This window comes from Coregonus clupeaformis, chromosome 29 (assembly GCF_020615455.1).
Source record: "Coregonus clupeaformis isolate EN_2021a chromosome 29, ASM2061545v1, whole genome shotgun sequence".
In the NCBI taxonomy this organism is placed as follows: Eukaryota; Metazoa; Chordata; class Actinopteri; order Salmoniformes; family Salmonidae; genus Coregonus; species Coregonus clupeaformis.
The window spans coordinates 65,970,952-65,994,748 of record NC_059220.1 but is presented as its reverse complement, the minus strand read 5'-3'; the positions used below and the strand labels follow the sequence as shown (position 1 = coordinate 65,994,748).

The 23,797-nt window shown below is 42.2% G+C and overlaps 1 protein-coding gene across 1 annotated transcript in view; it reads left to right on the top strand.

The window, feature by feature from the left end:
* Positions 1–2,241: 2,241 nt before the first annotated feature.
* Positions 2,242–23,797, top strand: part of LOC121544755 (cysteine-rich motor neuron 1 protein-like) — a 153,238-nt gene continuing 131,682 nt past the window's right edge. Inside the window, exons 1-2 of the mRNA XM_041854874.2 lie at positions 2,242–3,140; positions 13,229–13,402. Coding sequence (XP_041710808.1) covers positions 2,840–3,140; positions 13,229–13,402 — 475 coding nt within the window. The 5' untranslated portion in view covers positions 2,242–2,839. The remainder of the gene's footprint in view (positions 3,141–13,228; positions 13,403–23,797) is intronic.

Here is a 23,797-nt window from a genome sequence, read left to right as displayed (position 1 = left end):
GCAGCCAGGGTCAACAGTTATTTTGTCTCTTTTCTACAGAGCAGGATTCTGTGCGGTGCGAAAGCAGGGTAGACTGATCGTCGCTGCCAGAATTAAATGCCCGGTGTCCTCTGTCCTTCTAAAAATGCATCTCCGCTGCCGACCGGTTAAGAGCAAGTAGCACCTAGCTAGGGATGAAATACCACGTTTCATCAAACTATAGTAAGAGATTCAGACACATACAGTCCTCCTGATCAGCACCATTCGCATACATAAAAAAAATTACACATCCAAATCCCTGAGAGCGATATGCAGATCAGTAAGTGGAAGGATAGGGTATAAAGCTGGAGGACATTGGTCTTAGGGGAGATCCCTCAGAACTGCCTCCTGAAATGAAAGCCTGTCATCCTTTGGTTTGGTTTCAAGCCCAACCAGCCACAGAACCACGGAAACCTGACAGTTCTTGGAGGGGAGGAAATAAAAAAGAGCAAAAAAGATGGTGGTTTATTGATCCATAAAAAAGGCCCTTCACCCCATCAACGCTGAGGTCCCCTCTGACTTGCCACCAGGGATATAGATGTCCAGCTCAAACATGGTCAAATACAATGGAAACCCCAAGGGAAAGGGGGGTAGCCGGCTCCATTTTACCACCGCTTACCCTCCCATCATAGATAAAAGATAGAAGACAGCCCTGAATAAGATGAGCACATCCAGAAGAAATGACAAGATCAGTAGCTAAGTAGTCTGGGAATATATGACCGCAAAAGCTCTTGGGTCTAGGCTAGATGTTTTTTAAACTTTAAACCTTAGCGGTACAGGCTATAAAAGTAGTGTTCTTCAGGCTTTGTTGGTTGCAAAATCAAAGATGCTATTTTTTTCACAAAGCAATAGTTGCTGCTAAAAACACCTCAGCTTGGCTCCACACTTAATCACAGTGTTAGACAAAGCAACTAAAGGACAATAATGCTGACAAAAGAGATGCGGGGGCCTAGTATTGACTCCATGCACAACACAATTAAGGTAATTAGGATCCTATACTACAATGCAGATTGATTTCAGCACAACTGACGATGCAGTGGTAGGCTAACACAAAATGCTGTCTTCTCTACCACACCATTAATGACCATGGTGAATCTCTGATGATTTTGCCTTCCAACAAATATTGTTTTAATTACTTATAAAGTTTTTATATAATGACATAATGTTTGAATGACTTATTGACCTCTTGAGTATCCTAAGCCTAATGGTTAACCAATAAAAGACCACATGCACGTGACCTTGCCATGTCAACTTAAAGTGTGGGGGAATCAACCCAACCCATCCCTAGACATTAACACTTGGATCAATAATCACTTTGAGCCGTGATAATGTGAATTGTGGTTATCAACCATGTTATTAATGAAAATTGCTTTGCTACACACCGATCTAGCTCCATAGCAAAATGTTTCTGTACTTTTTCATTTTCCACATCCCCTAAAGTCTATTACAATTACCCCATCAATTTATCTCAAAAGGCATTTATAATAGAATGAAACACACATTTGCCTTTTACTTGATTGATGTTGAGAATAAAAAACAATTGTAGCCTATATTTGGATAGTTTGTCTAGTGAACAAAATATTTGGTTCTTCGTTCCAAGATTCATATTTGGGTTTGGGCATATCAGTTATCATTAATATTGCGTTATAAACATATTACTAATCTGTTATAACCTAGTTAAGTTACATATTTAGTTATTATGATGAATAGGTTACATTATGAACATTGCCTACATATTAAATAAATAGGCACAACTGGCTACATAGTTGTTGTAATAAGCATGTAATAAGCCTTGTCAAAACGACTAGTTGATAGTCTAGTCCACTATTTAGACTTGAGGTCAGTGCCGACTTGTTGTGTAGTTACAGTTTCCTAATATGCAGATATTAACTGTGTAGTCTATTCTGGTCCAACCGCTTCTCTTCCCATGCAAAGCAGGACTGATTTACAGTGTAAACTTCAGTTTTCCCAAGGTATGCTGGGACCAAACCACACCTGCCCTGTGCCTAAACTATATTCTCAGTCCGTGTATCACTGACCATAATACGAAATGCTCTGAGACCAGGTTGCACTGACTCTCTGCAGCTTCCTGTGTTCCATATCTGGAATGAACTATCCAATGGAGCAAAGAAATGCAAGATGGGAGTGGTTCCGTTATGAGGTCACGGTGAGGGGGGACTGAACTACCAAGGGGGCGCAGATGCAGGCGTAGAGAGCTACACTGGAGGACGACAAAAACATGAGAGACACACTGAATGTGCAGTAGCAGGAAAACATTTTTTTTCAGTTAGGTAAAGCGAATCTCGCATAGCAAAACGAATAGAGTAGCCTATTGCGCTTCCACGAGAGGGAACGGAGAGATTATAGAGCCTTTGTGTTGCAGTTACGGACGAACTGAATAGGAAGAATTCCCTTGCTTTCTGAGAGCGAAACGGAGTGACTCCGAGGGGAAGGAGAAGGAGACGTTTGAGTACAGTGAAGAAAGTTTCTTAAAACAAACTGAAACTCACGACTTACAGTGCGGAACACAGAAACCATGCACTCTATGTACAGTGGTGTGGGATAGTTGCAGATTCATGCGCATTTTAACGGATCGTTTTCTTTCCTGGTTTACAAGCACCGGGACAAAAGTTTCTCTAACGGAAAGTATAACAACATACAGCACAAATCTAGACGGTTTACCGGAACTTTGAGCCTCTTTAGAAGAACTGCGTGTTGCTCTTCGTGTTGCATAGTTTAGCTGGGGTTTTCTACCTCGCTGGACTGGTGATTGGGGGTCTGGGGGGGGGTGCGTTGTGGATATATATTAGCAATTTTCTACATGGCCTCTGCCAGGATGTACCTTATAACGAGATGCATTCTGATCTCCCTGATTTGGAAGAGCAGCCTGGCTCTTTTATGTCTGCCGTGTGATGAGTCTAAATGCGAGGAGCCAAAGCATTGCTCCGGCGCGGTGGTGCTAGGTATCTGTGGCTGCTGCTCCGTCTGCGCCAAGCAGAAAAACGAAAGCTGCGGCGGTGTCTACGGTCTGTATGGGACTTGCGACCGCGGGCTCCGGTGCGTGATCAGACCGCCGCTAAACGGTGGATCCATCACGCAGTATGAGGTCGGAGTCTGTGAAGGTTTGTATTCTATTTACACTGTTTCATCATTATGAATAGGGACTATGCTCTGTCTAAAAGTTCACAGAAAACACATGTCCATTGTACAAAGATAGGGTTCCACTTTGGCTACGCATGGCAGCCTATTATAAGCTATCGAATCAAAATCAGATAGTGGAATACAATGCATAATAGGCTATATATTATATAGAATGCATTCAAATTACTTGAAAATAATAGCAATGAGCAATGTTTGAGTTCTACATAATGTGCACTTGGCATTTCTGTCATTAAATATCATAAATGCTTAGGCCTATTGCTCTGTTAGGCTACTAACAGTTAGTACACAGTAATAGGCCTAATAATAATGATGAATATTAGATTATTATATTGTGGCTACTAGGAAGTTATTACTATTTTCAAAAGTGAATGCTGTTGCTTTTCATGCTGTTTATTTCTATAGTCAAGGTAGAGCTATAACTTGCAGTTGCATAAACATGTCTCTCCATGCTGCTGGTCTGGCAAATGGTGGGGGTCTGGAATAAGAGAGAGATTGAGCAAGCAAGCTGGTTAATGTGTTTGCAGCATGTCGGTTTTCCATTTCTTTAGGATATTGCTAACGGATTCCTTGCTGTTTTTGGACGCGGTGCCAGCCCCTCTCTTTCCGCCGAGGCTTGTTGGTTTTTCAATGGAATGTCTGCTATGCAACTCAATTTACGCTTCAGCCCCGTATATTTTACATCGCCACAAACGAATAGGACGTGCCCCGCAAATAGGGTGCGCTACCTGGAATCACAGGTGTAGCCTATTATATTTTGTGGCCATGTAGTGTTCGCTATTCGCGGTGACTCAATTAGTGACGCGGCTGGCTCTGGCTCTCTAGAATGCTGTAGTTTTGCACAAGCTTATGTAGCCTAATTGCACTTGTTGATGAAGGGGCTCGAGTCCTTGAACATTGAAGAAAAAGTAATCTTGATCACATCTGAGAGATACATGGGAGAATCAATATGTTCAATACCAACCCACTGGCCCACTTCATTTCAACCGATAAAATTCAATGTGATGATGTTGAAACAACGTGGAAAACTGATTGGATTTGCAAAAAGTCATCAACATAAGGAAATTTTGTATTTTTTCACCCAACTTTTCACCTAAATCCAATGACAGGGTGACATTTTTGGGGGGATTTCACGTTGAATTCACGTTAGTTCACAACTCAACCAAATGCAAAACTAGACATTAAACTGAAGTCTGTACCCAGTGGGCACTCACTTCCAACTCTATAGAATCCCAGTGGAGAGGAAAACTGATATAATGATTTTAAAGTCCATGTGATATCTGTTTTGTCTCACTCTGAATACTTAAATAAAATCAAGCAGACTGAATGTAACCAAATCATTCAAATGAGATTCATAAAATCCTACAGCTCAAAGATATGAAAGCTTTTTTCCAAAACATTCCAATATATGTGTGGTGAGAGACAACCCTGACATGATTTAGTCCTCTATGCAGCCTTACTGTAACCACAGACAGACAGAGCCTTGGAGGACGCCACAGAGGGAGACAGGAGGAGTCATGTTTCAACAGGGGCGGCCATTAATGAAAACATGTTGATGAGCGTCTCAAATGTTTGGCCAGTAAGTAGCCTAAGTTGTCTCTCAGGCAGGTGATGAATAGGCAGGTGGAGAAAACAGCAGCTATAGTTTGTCTCTGTTAACGGTCCCCTGGAGGGTTGAACCAGATCAAAGCATGGAACGCCAGTTATTGAAAGTACAGAGCATGACCTTCGCCCCATAGCGTACCCCCCCCCCCCCATCTCCAACCTTAAATGTTCCCCCCATTCCCCACAGGACCTTTCCCCAACACATTAGAGCTATAGTCGCCACCACCTTCCACCTCCAACCCCTAATGTTATCTAGCTGTCCCTCAGAGGCCCTATATTCACCCAGCACATCAGAGCCCCAGTATTCACCACCACTTACATACCTGCTGCTGTTCATAGTGTCACAGAGCCAGAGCACACAATGTGTCACGCCTCATGACAGCTAATGTCAGCTGACTCTTTATGAATGATGATGAGTGTCACAACGACGCAGGCGGTGCACAGGCCTTTGTTGGTGTAACACAGGGGGCTCGGCTCCGCCATACCTCCGAGGTACCACAGTCTGATACTGTTATCAGCGGAGAGCGTCTCTCTTAATGCGAAGGGTCAGATTAAATAAATGCCTTTTAGCCCCTGAATTTATACCCATGCAGTCCCAGGCTGGGCAGGTGTTGAAATGAATCCGATCACATTTCCAAAACCTACAGATTATGTCAGCCAGAACCAGTGACTCTCACTAATCACACAAAGTTTGGACAATCACACTGGGTAAGGGTATAAGTTGCTTACCCCGAGCTCACCTCCAACAGATGCCCAGAACAGTGCCTGGCTAACAGCTCACCTCCAACAGATGCCCAGAACAGTGCCTGGCTAACAGCTCACCTCCAACAGATGCCCAGAACAGTGCCTGGCTAACAGCTCACCTCCAACAGATCCCCAGAACAGTGCCTGGCTAACAGCTCACCTCCAATAGATGCCCAGAACAGTGCCTGGCTAACAGCTCACCTCCAACAGATCCCCAGAACAGTGCCTGGCTAACAGCTCACCTCCAACAGATCCCCAGAACAGTGCCTGGCTAACAGCTCACCTCCAACAGATCCCCAGAACAGTGCCTGGCTAACAGCTCACCTCCAACAGATCCCCAGAACACTGCCTGGCTAACGGGACAACGTGTAACAAAGAGCACCATCAGACTGGAGGCTCTCTGGAGGCTCTGGGGGTTCAGGGTCGTCCCACTTGGTTTGATGGCCCTGCTGTGGATGTTATGTCTTTTTTCTGTCCCAGTTCCCCAGTTAGTGATGTCGGATGGTCAGGGTCTCAGGGGATATTAGCTGCTCACTGCCACAGAAGTTACATTACCGCCCAGGCAGCTAGGCAGGCAGGCATACAGGCAGCTCCAGCTTCAGGCCATTTTACTGCCTCCAGGCTCTCAGCACAGCAGCACTGCAATGTCCTTTACAACACACTGACTGTCTGACATCCTATCTGCCATTTCTATTTCTACATAATTTTGCCGTTGTATAGTTTGACAGCCATTTTTAGTGAAAAACAACTGCAATGATTATTGTTATCCGACTCTGAAAAGGAGCACAGCACCACCACACACAAGTGTTTGTAGTCAGTCATTGACATGGTTTTTGAAGTATGTGGAATAATAATCTCTCATGAATATGTATGTATGTCTCACTGAATTATACATCTTTCACAGAATGTTTAGAGGAACAAGAGGAGGAAGGAAGGAGCGTTTCCTGTTCACGCGGGCCTATTAAAGAGGAAATTGGGATAAGGAATAGGTTCTACCCCGTCCTTGATGTTAACCATATTGGAAGTCATTGATTACGTGCACCAGTTGTTTAGCGTCTGAAAGGTCTGTCTCATAGGAATAGCTCCCAGGTCTACCGGGGGGCAATATGCAAATAACAGGCAACAAATCATGCAATAATTTAAAAAAAATAGACCATTTAGCAGATGCTTTTATCCAAAGAAACATACAATACAATGAGTACATAACATTTTAGTGTATGTGCCCCCATTGGGAATCAAACCCACAACCCTGGCGTTGCTACACCACCTCCCCCTAGCCTCCGTGGGGCTTACACAATAGGGTCTTCTTGATGTGTCTGTCACTCAACACAGAGCCTTCAAGTGAGCCCAAATGGCAAAGCTATAGCTGTGAATGACTTTGAAGTGACACTGTTCTAAATAGGTGCGCCATGAATCCCAAGCATGGTGTTCCTCGCACACCATGGTGTCACAGTACACCATTGTCACATTGTCTGAGTGGCTCTTGGTGGTCGTCCTATTAATGTTCATGCTCTCTCAATGAGTAATAGGAAAAATAAACCAGATGACAATAGTACAATTACAGAAATTGTTAAGTAATGATCATAACCAATGAGTCTGTATGAGAAAATGACTGGTTCGGTTACAGCGTGGATTATCATTGTGGTTATGAACTCATCTAAAGATAATTAATCAACCATTGGACTGTGGTCAATACAAGATTCATTGCATCAGTGCTTTTCAAATCTACATTAAATCCCTCCATTGAGGCCCAGCAGCAGTGTTGATAAAATGTTGATGTGAAATGAAATGTCATTGAGATAAGACCAGGGCCGTGCCACAAAGCTGGAATATGGCTGGCTCTAGTTGGCTTCCTTGTATTTCAAATGGTAATGTGGCCAAATGAAATTGTTTTCTTTCTATACTGAACAAAAATATAAACGCAACATGTAAAGTGTTGGTCCCATTTTTCATGAGCTGAAATAAAAAGATACCAGAAATGTTCCATACTTACAAAAAGCTTATTTCTCTCAAATTGTGGGTACAAATTTGTTTACATCCCTGTTAGTGAGCATTTCTCCTTTGCCAAGATAATCCATCCACCTGACAGGTGTGGCATATCAAGAAGCTGATTTAACAGCATGATCATTACACAGGTGCACCTTGTGCTGGGGACAATAAAAGGCCACTCTACAATGTGCAGTTTTGCCACACAACACAATGCCACAGATGTCTCAAGTTTTGAGGGAGCGTGCAATTGGCATGCTGACTGCAGGAATGTCCAACAGAGCTGTTGCCAGAGAATTCAATGTTCGTTTCTCTACCATAAGCCGCCTCCAACGTCGTTTTAGAGAATTTGTCAGTACATCCAACCGGCCTCACAACCGCAGACCACGTGTAACCACACCAGCCCAGGACCTCCACATCTGGCTTCTTCACCTGCGGGATCGTCTGAGCAGGTGGAGGGGTGCTGAGGAGTATTTCTGTCTGTAATAATGCCCTTTTGTGGGGTAAAAATCATTCTGATTGGCTGGGCCTGGCCCCCAACAGGGTGGGCCTATGCATTCCCAGACTCACCCATGGCTGCGCCCCTGTGAAATCCATAGATTAGGGCCTAATTTATTTATTTCAATTGACTGATTTCTAAGAACTGTAACTCAGTAAAATCTTTGAAATTGTTGCATTTATATTTTTGTTCAGTATACATAGAAATGCCTTCTGTCTTCTGTCAGAAGTTGAGAGGAACTAGGATGCATCTTCTTCTTGTTTTAACAGTTTACTCTTGGAATGTGTGCACTTGGCTCACAGAAGCGTATCTGAAAGTTAGCGAAGCTGGCTGCTTGTCAGACTGGCAAGCCTGATGCCAAATAATTTAGTGCTTTAAAAACAACCTGAAATAATTCTGAGCGACAAAAAAACAGGAAGCCAATGTAACAGAGATTCTAACACTAGGATAGAATGTTCTGTATTTTCTGTGTTCTGTTGCTGTTTAGCATTCCTCTCTAGCTTCTCTATACAAGCTACATGCATGCTATGGCATGAGGGCTGGGGAGGAATAATAATAATGTATTTGCTTAGCTCACACCCTTGTCTAAGGCGACATGCATAGTTTACATTTTTACTCTGTGATGTTAGCCATTTCTGCAGCTGGATATTTACAAAATGAGATGAGCTCCACGGAGGTCCATTCTCAAGAGTTTCCTGTTAGACAGATGGCCACCAGGGTTTAAAGGTGAAGTTCTGTAAATGGGGTTAAAAGATACAGTTCTCTAAACCAGGTTTAAAGGTGCAGTTCTCTAAATGAGGATTAAAGGTGCAGTTCTTTAAACAGGGTTTAAAGGTGCATTTCTCCTAAACAAGATGTAAAGATGCAGTTCTCTAAACAAGATTTAAAGGTGCAGTTCTCTAAACAGGGTTTAAAGGTGCAGTTCTCCAAAGGGGGTTTAAAGGTGCAGTTCACCTAAACGGTACACCATATAGTGCTGCCATCACCTATTAAAAAAAGACGACAATAGTCACGTCTATTATAGGTATTGGTGGAAGCTCAGCGTTAAATTCAAATCTCTCTATCATCATATATAAGCCAATATGACACCGATCTCGATGAATATTTGCAAATCAACTTGATTAGAGGTACACAACACACTCCCGCCTCTCGTCATGAGCTGTCCGTCCATTACTTAGAACCACATACCGGATTTTTTAACAGGGTCGTTAGCAATTCGTGTGCCTACCTAGCTCAAATCCTAGACGTCAGATTAAAATGAAACGATAGCGTCCATGAAGTGACCATTGGACTTAAAAAATGCCAGATTGGCTAAGTTTGTAGGCGCAACAGTTTTTATTACATTTATAGTTTCCATCCGTTAAGAAACATTGATGTGCTACCTTCTACATTTTTGTAGCATTTCTGACAATGCTAACATATGTTCTAGCCGAAACTCAGCGTTCTAACACTGAGTCTGTTGCTCGGCAACTACACAGCTGCTTGCACCATGCTTCCAGTCATAAGAAGTGTATGCGAACAAACCTAGGCTACTGTATATAGCTAGCTATATGGTGGTATTCAAGCTGAGGGAAATCAATAAATGCAAACAGATATTTTGATTAGCTAGGTAGCTAACTAGCTAACTTTAGCTAGCTAACGTTAGCTTGCTTGTACAAAGTCCAGCAGGTAGCCGGACTGAAAGCTAGCTAGCCAACAAACAGGCAAATAAAGGTAGCTAGCCAATGAATGTGGTTTTATTTTGATTAGCTGGCTTTCTACCAGTTAGATGAGAGCTAACGTTGGCTAGGTAGCTAACCAACTAAGCGAGGACAGCTAGCTAGCTATATTTTGCCAAGTAAGGTTTTTCACAAAAGGCTGAAGTCATCATGTGTAAACTGCTGATCTAGACACTTGCGTGTAATCGGAGCACAAACAAATATGCACAGATAAACTAGCGAACGTCCTTGGCTGCTATGATAGCCTCCCGGAGGAGATATTTTGACCATTCTTTCGTTTATAGCAGTGGTCACCAAACTTTTCTGAGACAAGATCCCTTTCTGAGTCAAAATGTAAACTGAGATCTACTGCTTAGATTTTTTTTAAACATGACTTAAACGTAAGCCTATGCAACATGAATAAATTCAAAACAGTTCTGTATTAATGAGGTTTGTATTTATAGATATAGGCCTATTGTAAAAGTGTATTATTGTTGCATCACTATCTTAATTGCAAAAAGAAACACAAGTACAAACATAACTTTAAGCTAGAGATTATTTTGACAGCGGTAACGAACTGTCCGTTGATCAGCACATCAATTGATAAAACAGAACCATGTTTGAAACACAAGTGGTTCTGAGCTTATGCCAGTATTACACAGGTAAACTAACAGTTACAGAAATCAGGAATGCAGACACTGTGTCCAACACATCACCACCTGTTGTTATGTTGGGCACCTACTGACCAAAAAAGGATGTTATTATGAATCTTTTTTTTTATTGACATGTTTTGCTAAAATCAAGGTTTAAGGAAATACAGGCATGCACCACATTACTAGAAGACAAAACAGCTAATTCAAGCCTGATGGTCTTGTAAGTATGAAATCAAAGCTGGCTTTCATTTAATAAAAAAATACATGAAAAGGTAGCGTAATGGGATAATGTCTTATTTTGGTGTGTGAAGAATCCAATACTTTACCTTGTATGTGGTACAAATCACATTATTGTGGAAGCACCTCCTCTAACAGTATGAATTAGGTTGTTTGAGAAGGTTTGAATCATAAGCAACCGGCCAACACATAGTTTGAAGTACAATACCAACATAGCCACTGTTGTAGGTCAAAGCTGTGTGCTGGAAAACCTTGGTAGAACATGGGTGGAATAGGCATTGTGGTGCTCAATACATTTACATTTTAGTCATTTAGCAGACACACTTATCCAGAGCGACTTACAGTTAGTGAGTGCATACATTTTGCATACTTCCCCCCCCGTGGGAAACGAACCCACAACCCTGGCATTGCAAGCGCCATGCTCTACCAACTAAGCTACAGGGGACTTCTTTTTTGGTTTCAGACCAATGCCTATTCTCACTTAAAACAACGTTTTTTGTTTTTAATAACCACTATTATTGTGGCTGGCGTTTCAGTCTTTTCATTGATAAAGATTTCCATCAGGCGTAAATGTCCAGCATCATTAGCACATGACAAACACTCCCGTACCCAGATGTACCTGGAGCATGACTCTCCTCATTAGTGTTGTGCTCAGAACACAGGTGTCCCTTCTCATTTGCAGGCTTCCACTGATAGTGGAACTAAACTGCTGCTGTCTGTTCTCAGAAGCAGTTCTGTTCTGTCTGTTCTCAGTCTCAAATGTTCTCTCTTTCAGCCACTGGCAATGACATCCATCCATCTAAAAATCCATCTAAAACTCAAAGACACAATATCTAATTTTAATAGCCTGACCCTGCCACTTTGTTTGGTAAGCTGAGGAATGGGGCTGTGGAAATGACCATCTCAAACTTAAAATCTCCTGTCAGAAGGAATGGTTGCCTGATGGCTATATAAAAATAACAGAATATAGATCATATCAGTAGAGAGGCGCATAGGGGTTGTGAACCAGCCAACCTAAACCAATCCCAGATGTCTATTCTCTTACACCCTCCAGTCATTCACAGGGTTGATTTATGAATGGATTTCAACTCAATAAAATATTGTTTCCACTCACTATAATGTGATTAGGGGGATTAAACTGTGAGATAACAGAGAGAAATGAAGACACATTTAATTGAGTGACGCCAGAGGCCATGACAGGCTCACCAGCCCAAATAAGATCCCAAACACTCGATGGTGAGACAACTTTAACACCTTTGCCCAAAGATGGATGTGACTACTGTGACTGCCGCCAATGGTGATTGGAGCAGTGTCTTTCTGATGCTCCCACAAATAGGGCCAATGAAGGCCCTTCCTCCACTGCTTCTTCCTTGTCACGCTCCCCCTCTTCGTCCCTGAAGTCTCTCAAACAGACCTGGGTTCAAATACTATTCGAAATAATTTCAAATACTTAATCTGGGCTTGATTGTGCCTGGCATAAAAGGAACCAATAGAATAGTTGCAAAAGAGCAAACCCCAACCATCTGGCACTCCAGGCAGACTAGAGCAAATGCTAAAAGTGTTGGAAAGATTTAAAATAGTATTTGAACCCAGGTATGCCATCAACTAGCAGTCTGTCCTCAGGGGAACCGTGGGCCTGGGAGAGGTGATAGAACTTCCAGGGCTGGATAGTGGATATAATTTAGGGCCAGAAGAAAAGATGGAGGGGTTAGGGTTGGCTGGCAGGACTAAAGGAGAAATAAAGCCCTAGGTTAGGTTAGAATCCTGAGCGAGTGAAAAACACAGCCCCAGGATAGGAGGAGCAGAGCAGTTTCTGTAGCTAAATCCATGAAAAAACATCCTCTTTTCTTAAAGGTTAAAACCATTTTTATTTTTGCTTTTGTTGCATCATTTTGTCAGACGACGATAGTTATTTCATTTCCCTCTCCTACGTGAAATTACTGTACATTTAAAAGCTTAAGTGTTTGAAATGTCTTTCTTGTCTTGAGTAATTAATAGGTACCTTCAGTACCAGCTAATACTAATGCTGCCTGCTCCTTCACGCAGCCAGGCAGGGCCCCCTGCTAAGATAACTATTAGGTGCCACCGCAGTGTGCTGTCTGAGACTGGCAGGGAACCAGAGAGCTATCCTCAAACAAAATCACAGGGACTTCAGATGCCATGGGGCCGCAACTTTATCAGTTTCTTTTAGCATTGCTTTGGTGTTGGGTTTGCTGTTTCAATTAGGATTTCAGCCAACTTTTAAAACTCTTACAGGGACAAGTTCTAATTTGAGATACAGAACATGTTCAATGCTGCATAACTCAAAATGTCACATAAATCATGCGTTGATGTCAGTGGGAGGTTTCTAAAAACGCTTGAGTTAGGCATTGCCCTTATCAATTATTACTGCATTTTGGAAAATAAATTATCATTTTACATCTTCCGTTTTGATTTTGATACAGTAGTGGATATCATGATGACAAAAGTTCGGCAAAAGTACCACACCATTTATTTGATTCTCGGCAGTGCATTCATGTCCAAATCTCATGTACACGTTCAGTGTTGTGATGAATGAAGTGTTGATGCCTTGATTTGATGTAATCTTACATTTACATTGTCCTCACTGTACCTTTCTTGGTCCCGATCAGATGAAAACTGGGACGACGACCAGCTGTTGGGATTTGAGCCGTGCAATGAGAACCTGATCACGGGCTGCAACATCATCGATGAGAAGTGTGAGTGTGACAGCATACGGACCTGCAACAACCCATTTGAGTTCCCCAGCCAGGACGCATGCCAGACCGCTCTGAGGAAGATTGAAGGTAGGATGCATGTCAATTAATGTTTAACAATGAAATATTCATGTTTGTCCTCTTGGTCCTGTATGGCTCAGTTGATAGAGCATGGTGCTAGCAACGCCAGAGTTGTGGGTTCGATTCCCTCTGGAGCCACCCATGTGAAAATGTATGCTAAATGGCCTATACTATGTTAGAATATTCCTAGAACTTTATTAAACACTTCATATGCCAAGGTGGCATGTCAGTGAGTCATCATCAATGATGTTTTGCTGATGATAACTCTTTAAATGATAATTTAGAAGGAGGAACATTATTCCCTGAGGGGAACACATCTCGACACCACCTCTCTCTCTCGCGCCTGGGTAGAGTAGTGCATGCGTGGTCATGTTTCAAGTTTCAAGCCACACGCACCCAAGGTGTTTGCATGCAGTAATGTATGCTATGTAGTCTACTGTTAGTTACCATCTGTATGGACGGTTTGTTAGATGCTATTACTTTAAATGGATCATCCAAGTGCATGGGTAGTTTGAGTTCTGATCTGACTTGTACTGTTAGGTTTTCATAGTGATTTTCTCAATATTATGTTCGCCCCATAGGCCTCTTCCAGTCTTATACGATTTATTATTGGCAGTAATTAACTCAGCTAATTTTTATGTGCTTCTTTATTAATTATTAAATACCCAGACATAAATCAAACTGAATGATCAATTCCCAGCTTCGCTTAGGGGTGGTAAGCAGCCTCCATAGTGACTGAATAGCTGTCACTGAGCTTTGTTTTCAGGATCTTCATCCTTTTCTGTTGTTCCCACAGCATATTTAAAATTCTGTTACAGTTGCACTTTGAATAACAACTCGTAAATCTCTGGCGCCACACAATTTTGTCATTTATTTATCTGCTCTTTTGCTGCTCCTGTTTTTCCCCATTTTTTATTTTTTAGCGTGAGGGGTTTTGTTTGTTTAGTCAGATGTTTTTTCTGTGACAGGTTCTCCTCAGTGCATCTGTGATATAAAAAAATAAATAAAAAAATGATAATAATATTTTGTTGAAAAGCTGATAAGGATTCTAATAGGCCTATCAGAATGCAGTCCCCCATAGATACCCAGACTGTATCTATGTGTCTGCTGTTGTGTTCACAGTTCTCTGGCAGCAGATGGCCAATTAAATCACTAGAATATAGGCTTGTTATGGCAACCAATCGTCCTAGCAACGGGGATGATGGCCCTTGTTGTTTTATTGTGGCAGGTGTACCTTCAGTCTATGGCTGCTGTGCTGTGGTGGCTCTCCTTTTGAAAAGCACAGGATCCCTCTCCACAGTGAAGATCTATGGAGTCTAACTCTTGTACTTGGAAGAGCAGTTGTTGTGTTCTGTTTTAAGGCCTGGCGAGGTCGTGTAGCCTGTCACTGTTTAACTGTGGTGTTTTCTGTCATTGTGACTGACTGTGTAACTAATGTGTAACTAACTGTGGCTTTGTGTAGTTGTTGTGTCCTGTTTGGCTGGTTCAGTCATTTGTTATGGCTGGTCCTGTGTGTGTGTGTGTGTGTGTGTGCACGCCTGCGTGCATGCTTCTGTGTCTATGTGTGTGTCTGCTCTCTGTCTTGGCCCGGCAGTCCTTTGGTGTGTGTGTGTAGACTGAGCTCTTGCTGCCGTAACCACAGACTGAGAGATTACACTGAGTACAGACTGGGATTATCATAATCAACAACATCACAGGTATTACAGACATTTCCCAGCATACGAATGAGCCTTGTTTTGGTTATTGTGCAATGAGGGCAGACATCTTGGTTGCATCCCAAATGGCGCCTTATTCCCTTTATAGTGTACTACCTTTGACCAAGGCCCATAGGGCTCTTGTAAAAATAATGGGTGATTTGTTCACGAAACTGGAACAAGAAAATACCATGATTTGGGGGATTTTCACGAAATGTAATCCATAGAAGGGTCCCTTGGAGGAAGGATTGCTGACATGTATTTGACATTTGTATCTTAAAGCATAATTGGGAAATAGTTCATTGAAGTTGGAACATTTGTGACATTTTGACCTTACCCAGGCGTCATTTAAAACTCCATAATGTTTAATCTGTAGGTGCTACAAAGCAAAAATTGGTGTCATATGAAGCTTTACCGCTTGCTCTGTAATATGAGCAGTGTTTTGATTGCAATAATTTTCTTACATTAATTTATTAATATTAAGAAATATAAACATGAATATTGAAAATATACCATTTTTGATTTTGCTAATTTTTCCAATATATTGTTGAACATAATATACTCTACGGGCATATCACATTTATAGACTGTGATCTCTGCTAGTTTTAAAGTTATGGCCCATTTTATACAGAGAAATTGGTATAGTAGACAATGTAACCAATCACAGCCATCCTTATACTTGTATCATTGCACATCCTGCAATTCACCAGTAGAGGGCGACTATTTGAATCCATTTCAAATCTACATTTTATTTGTTGCATGTTTCGTAAATGCTTACTTTCAAGTCCTTTTTCAACAATGCAGAGTTAAAGATAAAGATTAAAAATAGACAAAATAGAAATAATGACATGTGGAATAAATACACAGTAAATAACAAATAATAACAAGTAAAAATAACATGGCTATATACAGGAAGTACCAGTACCGAGTCGATGTGTAGGGGTAAAAGGTAATTGAGTATTCATACCTCTTGACTTATTTCACATTCACACTCTTGACTTATTTCACATTCACATTTTTGTTGTGTTACAGCCTGAATTCAAAATGGATTAAATATATTTGTTTTCTCTCACCCATCTACACACAATACCCCACAATGACAAAGTGAAAACATGTTTTTAGAAATATTTGCAAATGTATTGAAAATGAAATACAGAAATATCTCATTTACATAAGTATTCACACCCCTGTGTCAATACTTTGAGAAGCACCTTTGGCAGCAATTACAGCTGAGTTATCTTGGATATGTCTGTATCAGCTTTGCACATCTGGATTTGGGATTTTCTCCCATTCTTCCTTGCAGATTTCTCAAAGTCTGTTAAGTTAAGTTGTGTTCAAATTGGCAGTTTGAATTGAAAATACTACTCATATTGCAGAGTACGCCGTAAAGCTTCATATTACACTTTTTTTTGCTTTGTAGCACATACAGATGGGTAAGGTCAAAATGTCAATTCATAATTTAGATTATTTCTCAATTATGCTTTAACATACAAATGTCAAATATATGTCAACAATCTTTCCTCCAAAGGACACTTCTATGGATTAGATTGAGTGAAAATCCTGAATTCATGGCCTATTTTTGTTTTAGTTTCATGAGGAATCACCCGAATACAGTGTAATTTGGAATGCAGATCTTACCTCCCGACAAATATGAGGGTGAGAGAGATGATCTCCTGAGGTGCTGACCTGTTGCACTGAGGTGTTGACCTCTAAAACCACTGTGATTATTATTTGACTCTGCTGGTCACCTATGAACGTTTGAACATCTTGAAGAACGATCTGGCCTTAATGGCCATGTACTCTTATAATCTCCACCCGGCACAGCCAAAAGAGGACTGGCCACTCCTCAGAGCCTGGTTCCTCTCTAGGTTCCTGACTTTCTAGGGAGTTTTTCCTAACCTCTGCATTGCTTGCTGTTTGGGGTTTTAGGCTGGGTTTCTGTATGAACACTTTGTGACATCTGCTGATGGAAAAAGGGCTTTATAAATACAGTGAGGGAAAAAAGTATTTGATCCCCTGCTGATTTTGTACGTTTGCCCACTGACAAAGAAATGATCAGTCTATCATTTTAATGGTAGGTTTATTTGAACAGTGAGAGACAGAATAACCACAAAAAAATCCAGAAAAACGCATGTCAAAAATGTTATAAATTGATTTGCATTTTAATGAGGGAAATAAGTATTTGACCCCTCTGCAAAACATGACTTAGTACTTAGTGGCAAAACCCTTGTTGGTAATCACAGAGGTCAGATGTTTCTTGTAGTTGGCCACCAGGTTTGCACACATCTCAGGAGGGATTTTGTCCCACTCCTCTTTGCAGATCTTCTCCAAGTCATTAAGGTTTCGAGCCTGACATTTGGCAACTCAAACCTTCAGCTTCCTCCAGAGATTTTCTATGGGATTAAGGTCTGGAGACTGGCTAGGCCACTCCAGGACCTTAATGTGCTTCTTCTTGAGCCACTCCTTTGTTGCCTTGGCCGTGTGTTTTGGGTCATTGTCATGCTGGAATACTCATCCACGACCCATTTTCAATGCCCTGGCTGAGGGAAGGAAGTTCTCACCCAAGGTTTGATGGTACATGGCCCCGTCCATCGTCCCTTTGATGCGGTGAAGTTGTCCTGTCCCCTTAGCAGAAAAACACCCCCAAAGCATAATGTTTCCACCTCCACGTTTGACAGTGGGGATGGTGTTCTTGGGGTCATAGGCAGCATTCCTCCTCCTCCAAACACGGCGAGTTGAGTTGATGCCAAAGAGCTTGATTTTGGTCTCATCTGACCACAACACTTTCACCCAGTTCTCCTCTGAATCATTCAGATGTTCATTGGCAAACTTCAGACGGCCCTGAATATGTGCTTTCTTGAGCAGGTGGACCTTGCGGGCGCTGCAGGATTTCAGTCCTTCACGGCATAGTGTGTTACCAATTGTTTTCTTGGTGACTATGGTCCCAGCTGCCTTGATATCATTGACAAGATCCTCCCGTGTAGTTCTGGGCTGATTCCTCACCGTTCTCATGATCATTGCAACTCCACGAGGTGAGATCTTGCATGAAGCCCAAGGCCGAGGAGGATTGACAGTTATTTTGTGTTTCTTCCATTTGCGAATAATCGCACCAACTGTTGTCACCTTCTCACCAAGCTGCTTAGCGATGGTCTTGTAGCCCATTCCAGCCTTGTGTAGGTCTACAATCTTGTCCCTGACATCCTTGGAGAGCTCTTTGGTCTTGGCCATGGTAGAGAGTTTGGAATCTGATTGATTGCTTCTGTCTTTTATACAGGTAACAAATTGAGATTAGGAGCACTCCCTTTAAGAGTGTGCTCCTAATCTCAGCTCGTTACCTGTATAAAAGACACCCGGGAGCCAGAAATCTTTCTGATTGAGAGGGGGTCAAATACTTATTTCCCTCATTAAAATGCAAATCAATTTATAACATTTTTGACATGCGTTTTTCTGGATTATTTTGTTGTTATTCTGTCTCTCACTGTTCAAATAAACCTACCATTAAAATTAAAGACTGATAATTTCTTTGTCAGGGGGCAAACATACAAAATCAGAAGGGGATCAAATACTTTTTTCCCTCACTGTACATTTGATTTGATATGTCATCAGGAAACAGCCACATGATAATGGGTAATTTCATTTTTTCCTGAGAATCATATTTCGAAGACAGAATTTTTACATAAAGCCGAATTGTTTTTCATTTTTGCACTATTTGGGTGAAGCAAGCTGATTGATTTTGAGTGTGGAACTGAGAGGGGTGCATTTGTCCTGTTGTAATACCATACATTTTCATGCCTGCTATTTATGGTCATGACTGTTGGTCGTGACTAATCTGGTTGTCTTATCTTTAGTATCCTGAGTGAGTAGACAATAACCATATTGATTTGATTTCATATTAAACAATTGCCCCCATCAAATGAAGAGGTATTATTACCATGATTCTTGATTATACAATGGCCGCGTTCCAGGGTAACTACATTCCTGCCTGATCTCGCATCTCCTGGGTAGGTGTTTAACATACACTACAAAGGTATGTGGACACCCCTTAAAATTTGTGGATTCGCCCATTTCAGCCACACCTGTTGCTGACAGGTGTATAAAATCAAGCACACAGCCATGCAATCTCCATAGACAAACATTGGTAGTAGAGGGACATGACCCGGAAGTAGAGCGGAAGGGGCATTTACGTGGGGCTAGCCCGAAAACTCGCTTGCCAAGCTGTTACAAACAACGCGTTGAGATTTTTTAAAATAAAAATAAGAAATATAAAATTATAAAACATTGGTGGTAGAATGGCCTGTACTGAAGAGCTCAGTGACTTTCAACGTGGCACCATCATAGGATACCACCTTTCCAACAAGTCAGTTTATCAAATGTATGCCCTGCTAGAGTTGCCTCGGTCACAGTCAACTGTAAGTGCTGTTATTGTGAAGTGGGAACGTCTAGGAGCAACAACGGCTTAGCCGCAAAGGGGTAAGCCACACAAGCTCACAGAATGGGACTGCCGAGTGCTGAAGCGCGTAGCGCATAACAATCGTCTGTCCTCGGTTGCAACACTCACTACCGAGTTCCAAACTGCCTCTGGAAGCAACATCAGCACAATAACTGTTTACATGGCCGAGCAGCCGCACACAAGCCTAAGATCACCATGCGCAATGCCAAGCGTCGGCTGGAGTGGCCATTGGACTCTGGAGCAGTGGAAACACGTTCTCTGAAGTGATGAATCACGCTTCACCATCTGGCAGTCCGATGGACGAATCTGGGTTTGGCAGATGCCAGGAGAACGCTACCTGCCCCAATGCATAGTGCCAACTGTAAAGTTTGGTGGAGGAGGAATAATGGTCTGGGGCTGTTTTTCATGGTTCGGGCTAGACCCCTTAGTTCCCAACATTAGTGCCCGACCTTACTAATGCTCTTGTGGCTGAATGGAAGCAAGTCCCCGCAGCAATGTTCCAACATCTAGTGGAAAGCCTTCCCAGAAGAGTGGAGGCTGTTATAGCTGCAAAGGGGGGACCAACTCCATATTAATGCCCATGATTTTGGAATGAGTTGTTCGACGAGTAGCTGTCCACATACTTTTGGTTATGTAGTGTATCAGCTAACCATTTGATACAGTAATCCGCTGCAATGTAGTATGCCTGGATTGTGACCAAAGCCTTCTCCTTCTGGCAATGAATAAGGCCCAATCCAGGTGCACATAATAGCACTAGCAGCCATGTCCTTGTAAAAGATAACCAATCTGACTGAAAAAGTACCTTTGGACAAATGTACAGTATGGCAGGAATGTAAAGTATGCGAGCTGTCCTGAGTTTGTTGAACAAATAAATCACAAATAATCTGTATGGTAGATCTCCAAGCCTGTTGTTTTGTGATAGGTCTGATGACCTCAAGGTGTGTTGTGATAGGTCTGATGACCTCTGAAGGTGTGTTGCGATAGATTGGATCTGTATGCCTGGTCGATGTGTTCTAATAGGTTGAATGACCCCTGATGGTGTTTTCTGATACGCCGAATGACCCCTGATGGTGCGTTCTGATAGGCTGAATGACCCTTGATCGTGCATTCTGCCCTAATGGCCTTTAATAAATCTCTAACACTGAAACGAAGGTCTCCTGAAAGTTCAACAGGAGATTAATAATGCTCTTGCTCTTTTCGCTCCTACTGACACCAATATTCCACACGGCTGCTTCTACTACAGAAAATCAATCTTCAATAAAACTGGAATAGCATGTTGACCTTTCAAGCCTTTAGAGATATATTTAGCTTAGGAAACTGTATTTTTGGTGATAACATAACCTGTTAAGGAGTCTTGAGGTCAATTTGCTCCCTGAGGGCTCTATTTGAATCAACCTTATGCTATGGTGAATCTAAGCGCTGCCGGTGTGTCATAAATATTTTTGCTATTTTCACAGCTGTTATTTTGAGCGCAATAGCTGGCGGTGGTGCGAAAGGGCTGGTGTTTTGATGGCTGGTGGCCTGGCCACTCACTGGCCAATCAAGCCGTTCCATGGCTTATTACTGCATGCATTTGTCTCAAGTTCTGTAGGTTATTGAAGGTCTTTGCATTGTCATCAGCTCAAATTCGGCTGGGGGCATGGAATATTCTCGTCCAAGTCCAGCATAGGCTACAGTAACGAGTGATATCAACAGTAAAACAGTGTTGACAGTCAACATTGTTGTAATTGGCTTTAACGAGTATAAGCCAAAACACATTGCAATTCTCCTCAAATAAAAAATACTAGGCTCCCATACATTGTTTTGTATGTGGGAGGCACATTCTCAATAAGTACGATATAGCCTAGGCCTACCGTTGATATGGCGTTATAGGACTTAAAAATTTGAATAACCAATGTTTGGAGGAGCGCGTCTTTGGTAACCGGAAATGAGGCGCTCTTTAGAAATGGGGATGTATACAAGCTGAATGGAGTATGCACTGCAGGTAGGCCTATGTGAATTGGGAATAATGCAAAAGCATGTTGGCAAAACCCTCATGAGTAGACCATTTAGAAACCTTTTATCGATAGGCTGCTTGGCTAATGCATGGCCAGGATAAGAAAGACACCAGATGCATTGCTGTTGAACCAGCTTTTGTTATAGTAGGGTAAGGTCTTGTTTTTTTTATCAAACTAAACGGAAAACAAGCAATTGTTACAGGAAAATATGTTAAATGTTTCTAAATATGAGTGTAACCGGATTATCTCATCTCATGTTCCATGATGGGCATATAGCCTACATGGAGGGGTTTTTCCGCACATCCAAAATAATAACAGGAGCTGGCTAAAATAATGTAATAGCCTACATAGATAAAAAGGGGAAGTCCACTCACTGTTTTGCTGCTGCCAAACTTGATCTTTTAATAAAGCTTTGGTGATTAAGATTTATTTCAAAGCAGTTTTACGAGCCAAACCCTTGACTACTTGGCGAATGCTTTGGGCATGACAAACAAAACAGGCTTCAATGAGAGGAGGGGAGGCTATGCTTGGTTTGTAATCAAATGACACAAAATGTGAAAAAACATTAGTTTTTTATGGGGGGCACAAAAAGCACATCTCTCATGTTCCGTGTGTATGGGCATTGTGCATCACTTCTGGATAGACTGTGCTTCCATTGTCAAAATCCATGCCAAAACCAACCGCGTTACCGCTAAGACCAGCTTTTGGTTGGTCTTAAACATCCCAACCTGCACATACTGAAATTGGCGCACGTTTTTAAGGCCACACATCAGACATTGCCACCCCTCCCACTTCCCTGCAAGCGAGCTCACATAAGACAGGTAAATTACCAATCCTGGCTCTAGGGTTTGAAAATAGAAGAGCGACGGCTTTAACAGGTCGAAATTGCAAACAAGCGTGTGTTTGACAATTGTGCCGAAAATAGAGCCCTCAGTGTTTAAGGAAATTCTTTAGTCCAAAGTGGCTGTTGTGTTGAGACACACCGATCAAGGTCCTTAGCTGGAGTTGCTCAAGACCAGCTGCTTGACGAGTTAACATTTAACTGATCTATAAACACCTGTGTGGGTTTATTACTGCACAAATATCTGACCAAAATGAATGTAGTAAGAGAACAAACTGACAGCTGTCACATTCTTTGTCACAGCTATTTGTGTAATGAGACAACAGTATGCGTCCATATTGAAGACATTGCATAGATAGAACATATAGACTTAGTTGGTGGTTGTAAAAAGGGGAACGATGAAGAGGAGAAAAAATTCTCGCTAACAAACATTCTGTAACTGACAGACAGGCTGCTTGCTACAGTATGTTTGACCAGCATCGGTGATCTCTGGCCTCTGAAGGGGGCTGTTATGTGGCTGTGTCTTGATAATGTGTAATGATGTACTCCCCTGAGGATCTGTTGACAGGACTATCGCTACAGACTCTCAGCTCTCAGCAGGAACACTCTGCTGGAACGTTCTGGGGTGAGGAGCAAGTAGAGCCGTGTGAACCAAACCCCCAGCCAGGGAGCCACGCAGCCAGGCAGGCAGGGAGTATCTGACTGGTAGACTGGTCACAGATCTGTTTGCGCTGTCTTCCCAACCCCTATGGTCATTGTTATTGCAGAAACCACAACTGAGGTAAGAGAGTCATGTGGAAACAAATATTTGAGTATTAGAACTTTTGAATGGGAGAGAGAGAGGAGAAAGAGAGAGAGCGAGAGAGAGAGAGAGAGAGAGAGAGAGAGGAGAATGGGAGAGAGAGAGAGAGAGAGAGAGAGAGAGAGGAGAAAGGGAGAGAGAGAGAGAGAGAGAGAGAGGAGAAAGGGAGAGAGAGAGAGAGAGGAGAAAGGGAGAGAGAGAGAGAGAGAGAGAGAGAGAGAGAGAGGGAACAAAAATAGGGATTTCAGTTCAGCCATATTTTTTTTTCGGGGACTGCTAAACAGGAAGTTTTGTTTCAGAGAGTCTGCTCTGCTCAGTGCGAGGCGAGGGGAGCGTCGGTTGGTTCCTCTGACCAAGCAAGGCCAAAGCACATTAAAGGAAATGCCTCACATTCCTTCAGCCTGCCTGCTGAGGAGTTGTGTCTCTCTCTCTCTCTCTCTCTCTCTCTCTCTCTCTCTCTCTCTCTCTCTCTCTCTCTCTCTCTCTCTCTCTCTCTCTCTCGCTCTGCTCTGGTAGGGTTACAGTGCTGCTGCTTGGATATCTGGACTGGGGAGACGGCCGTGCTAATTGCAGCAGACCCTGTTGTGTACAGAGAGAGAGAGAGAGGGAGACAGAGAGAG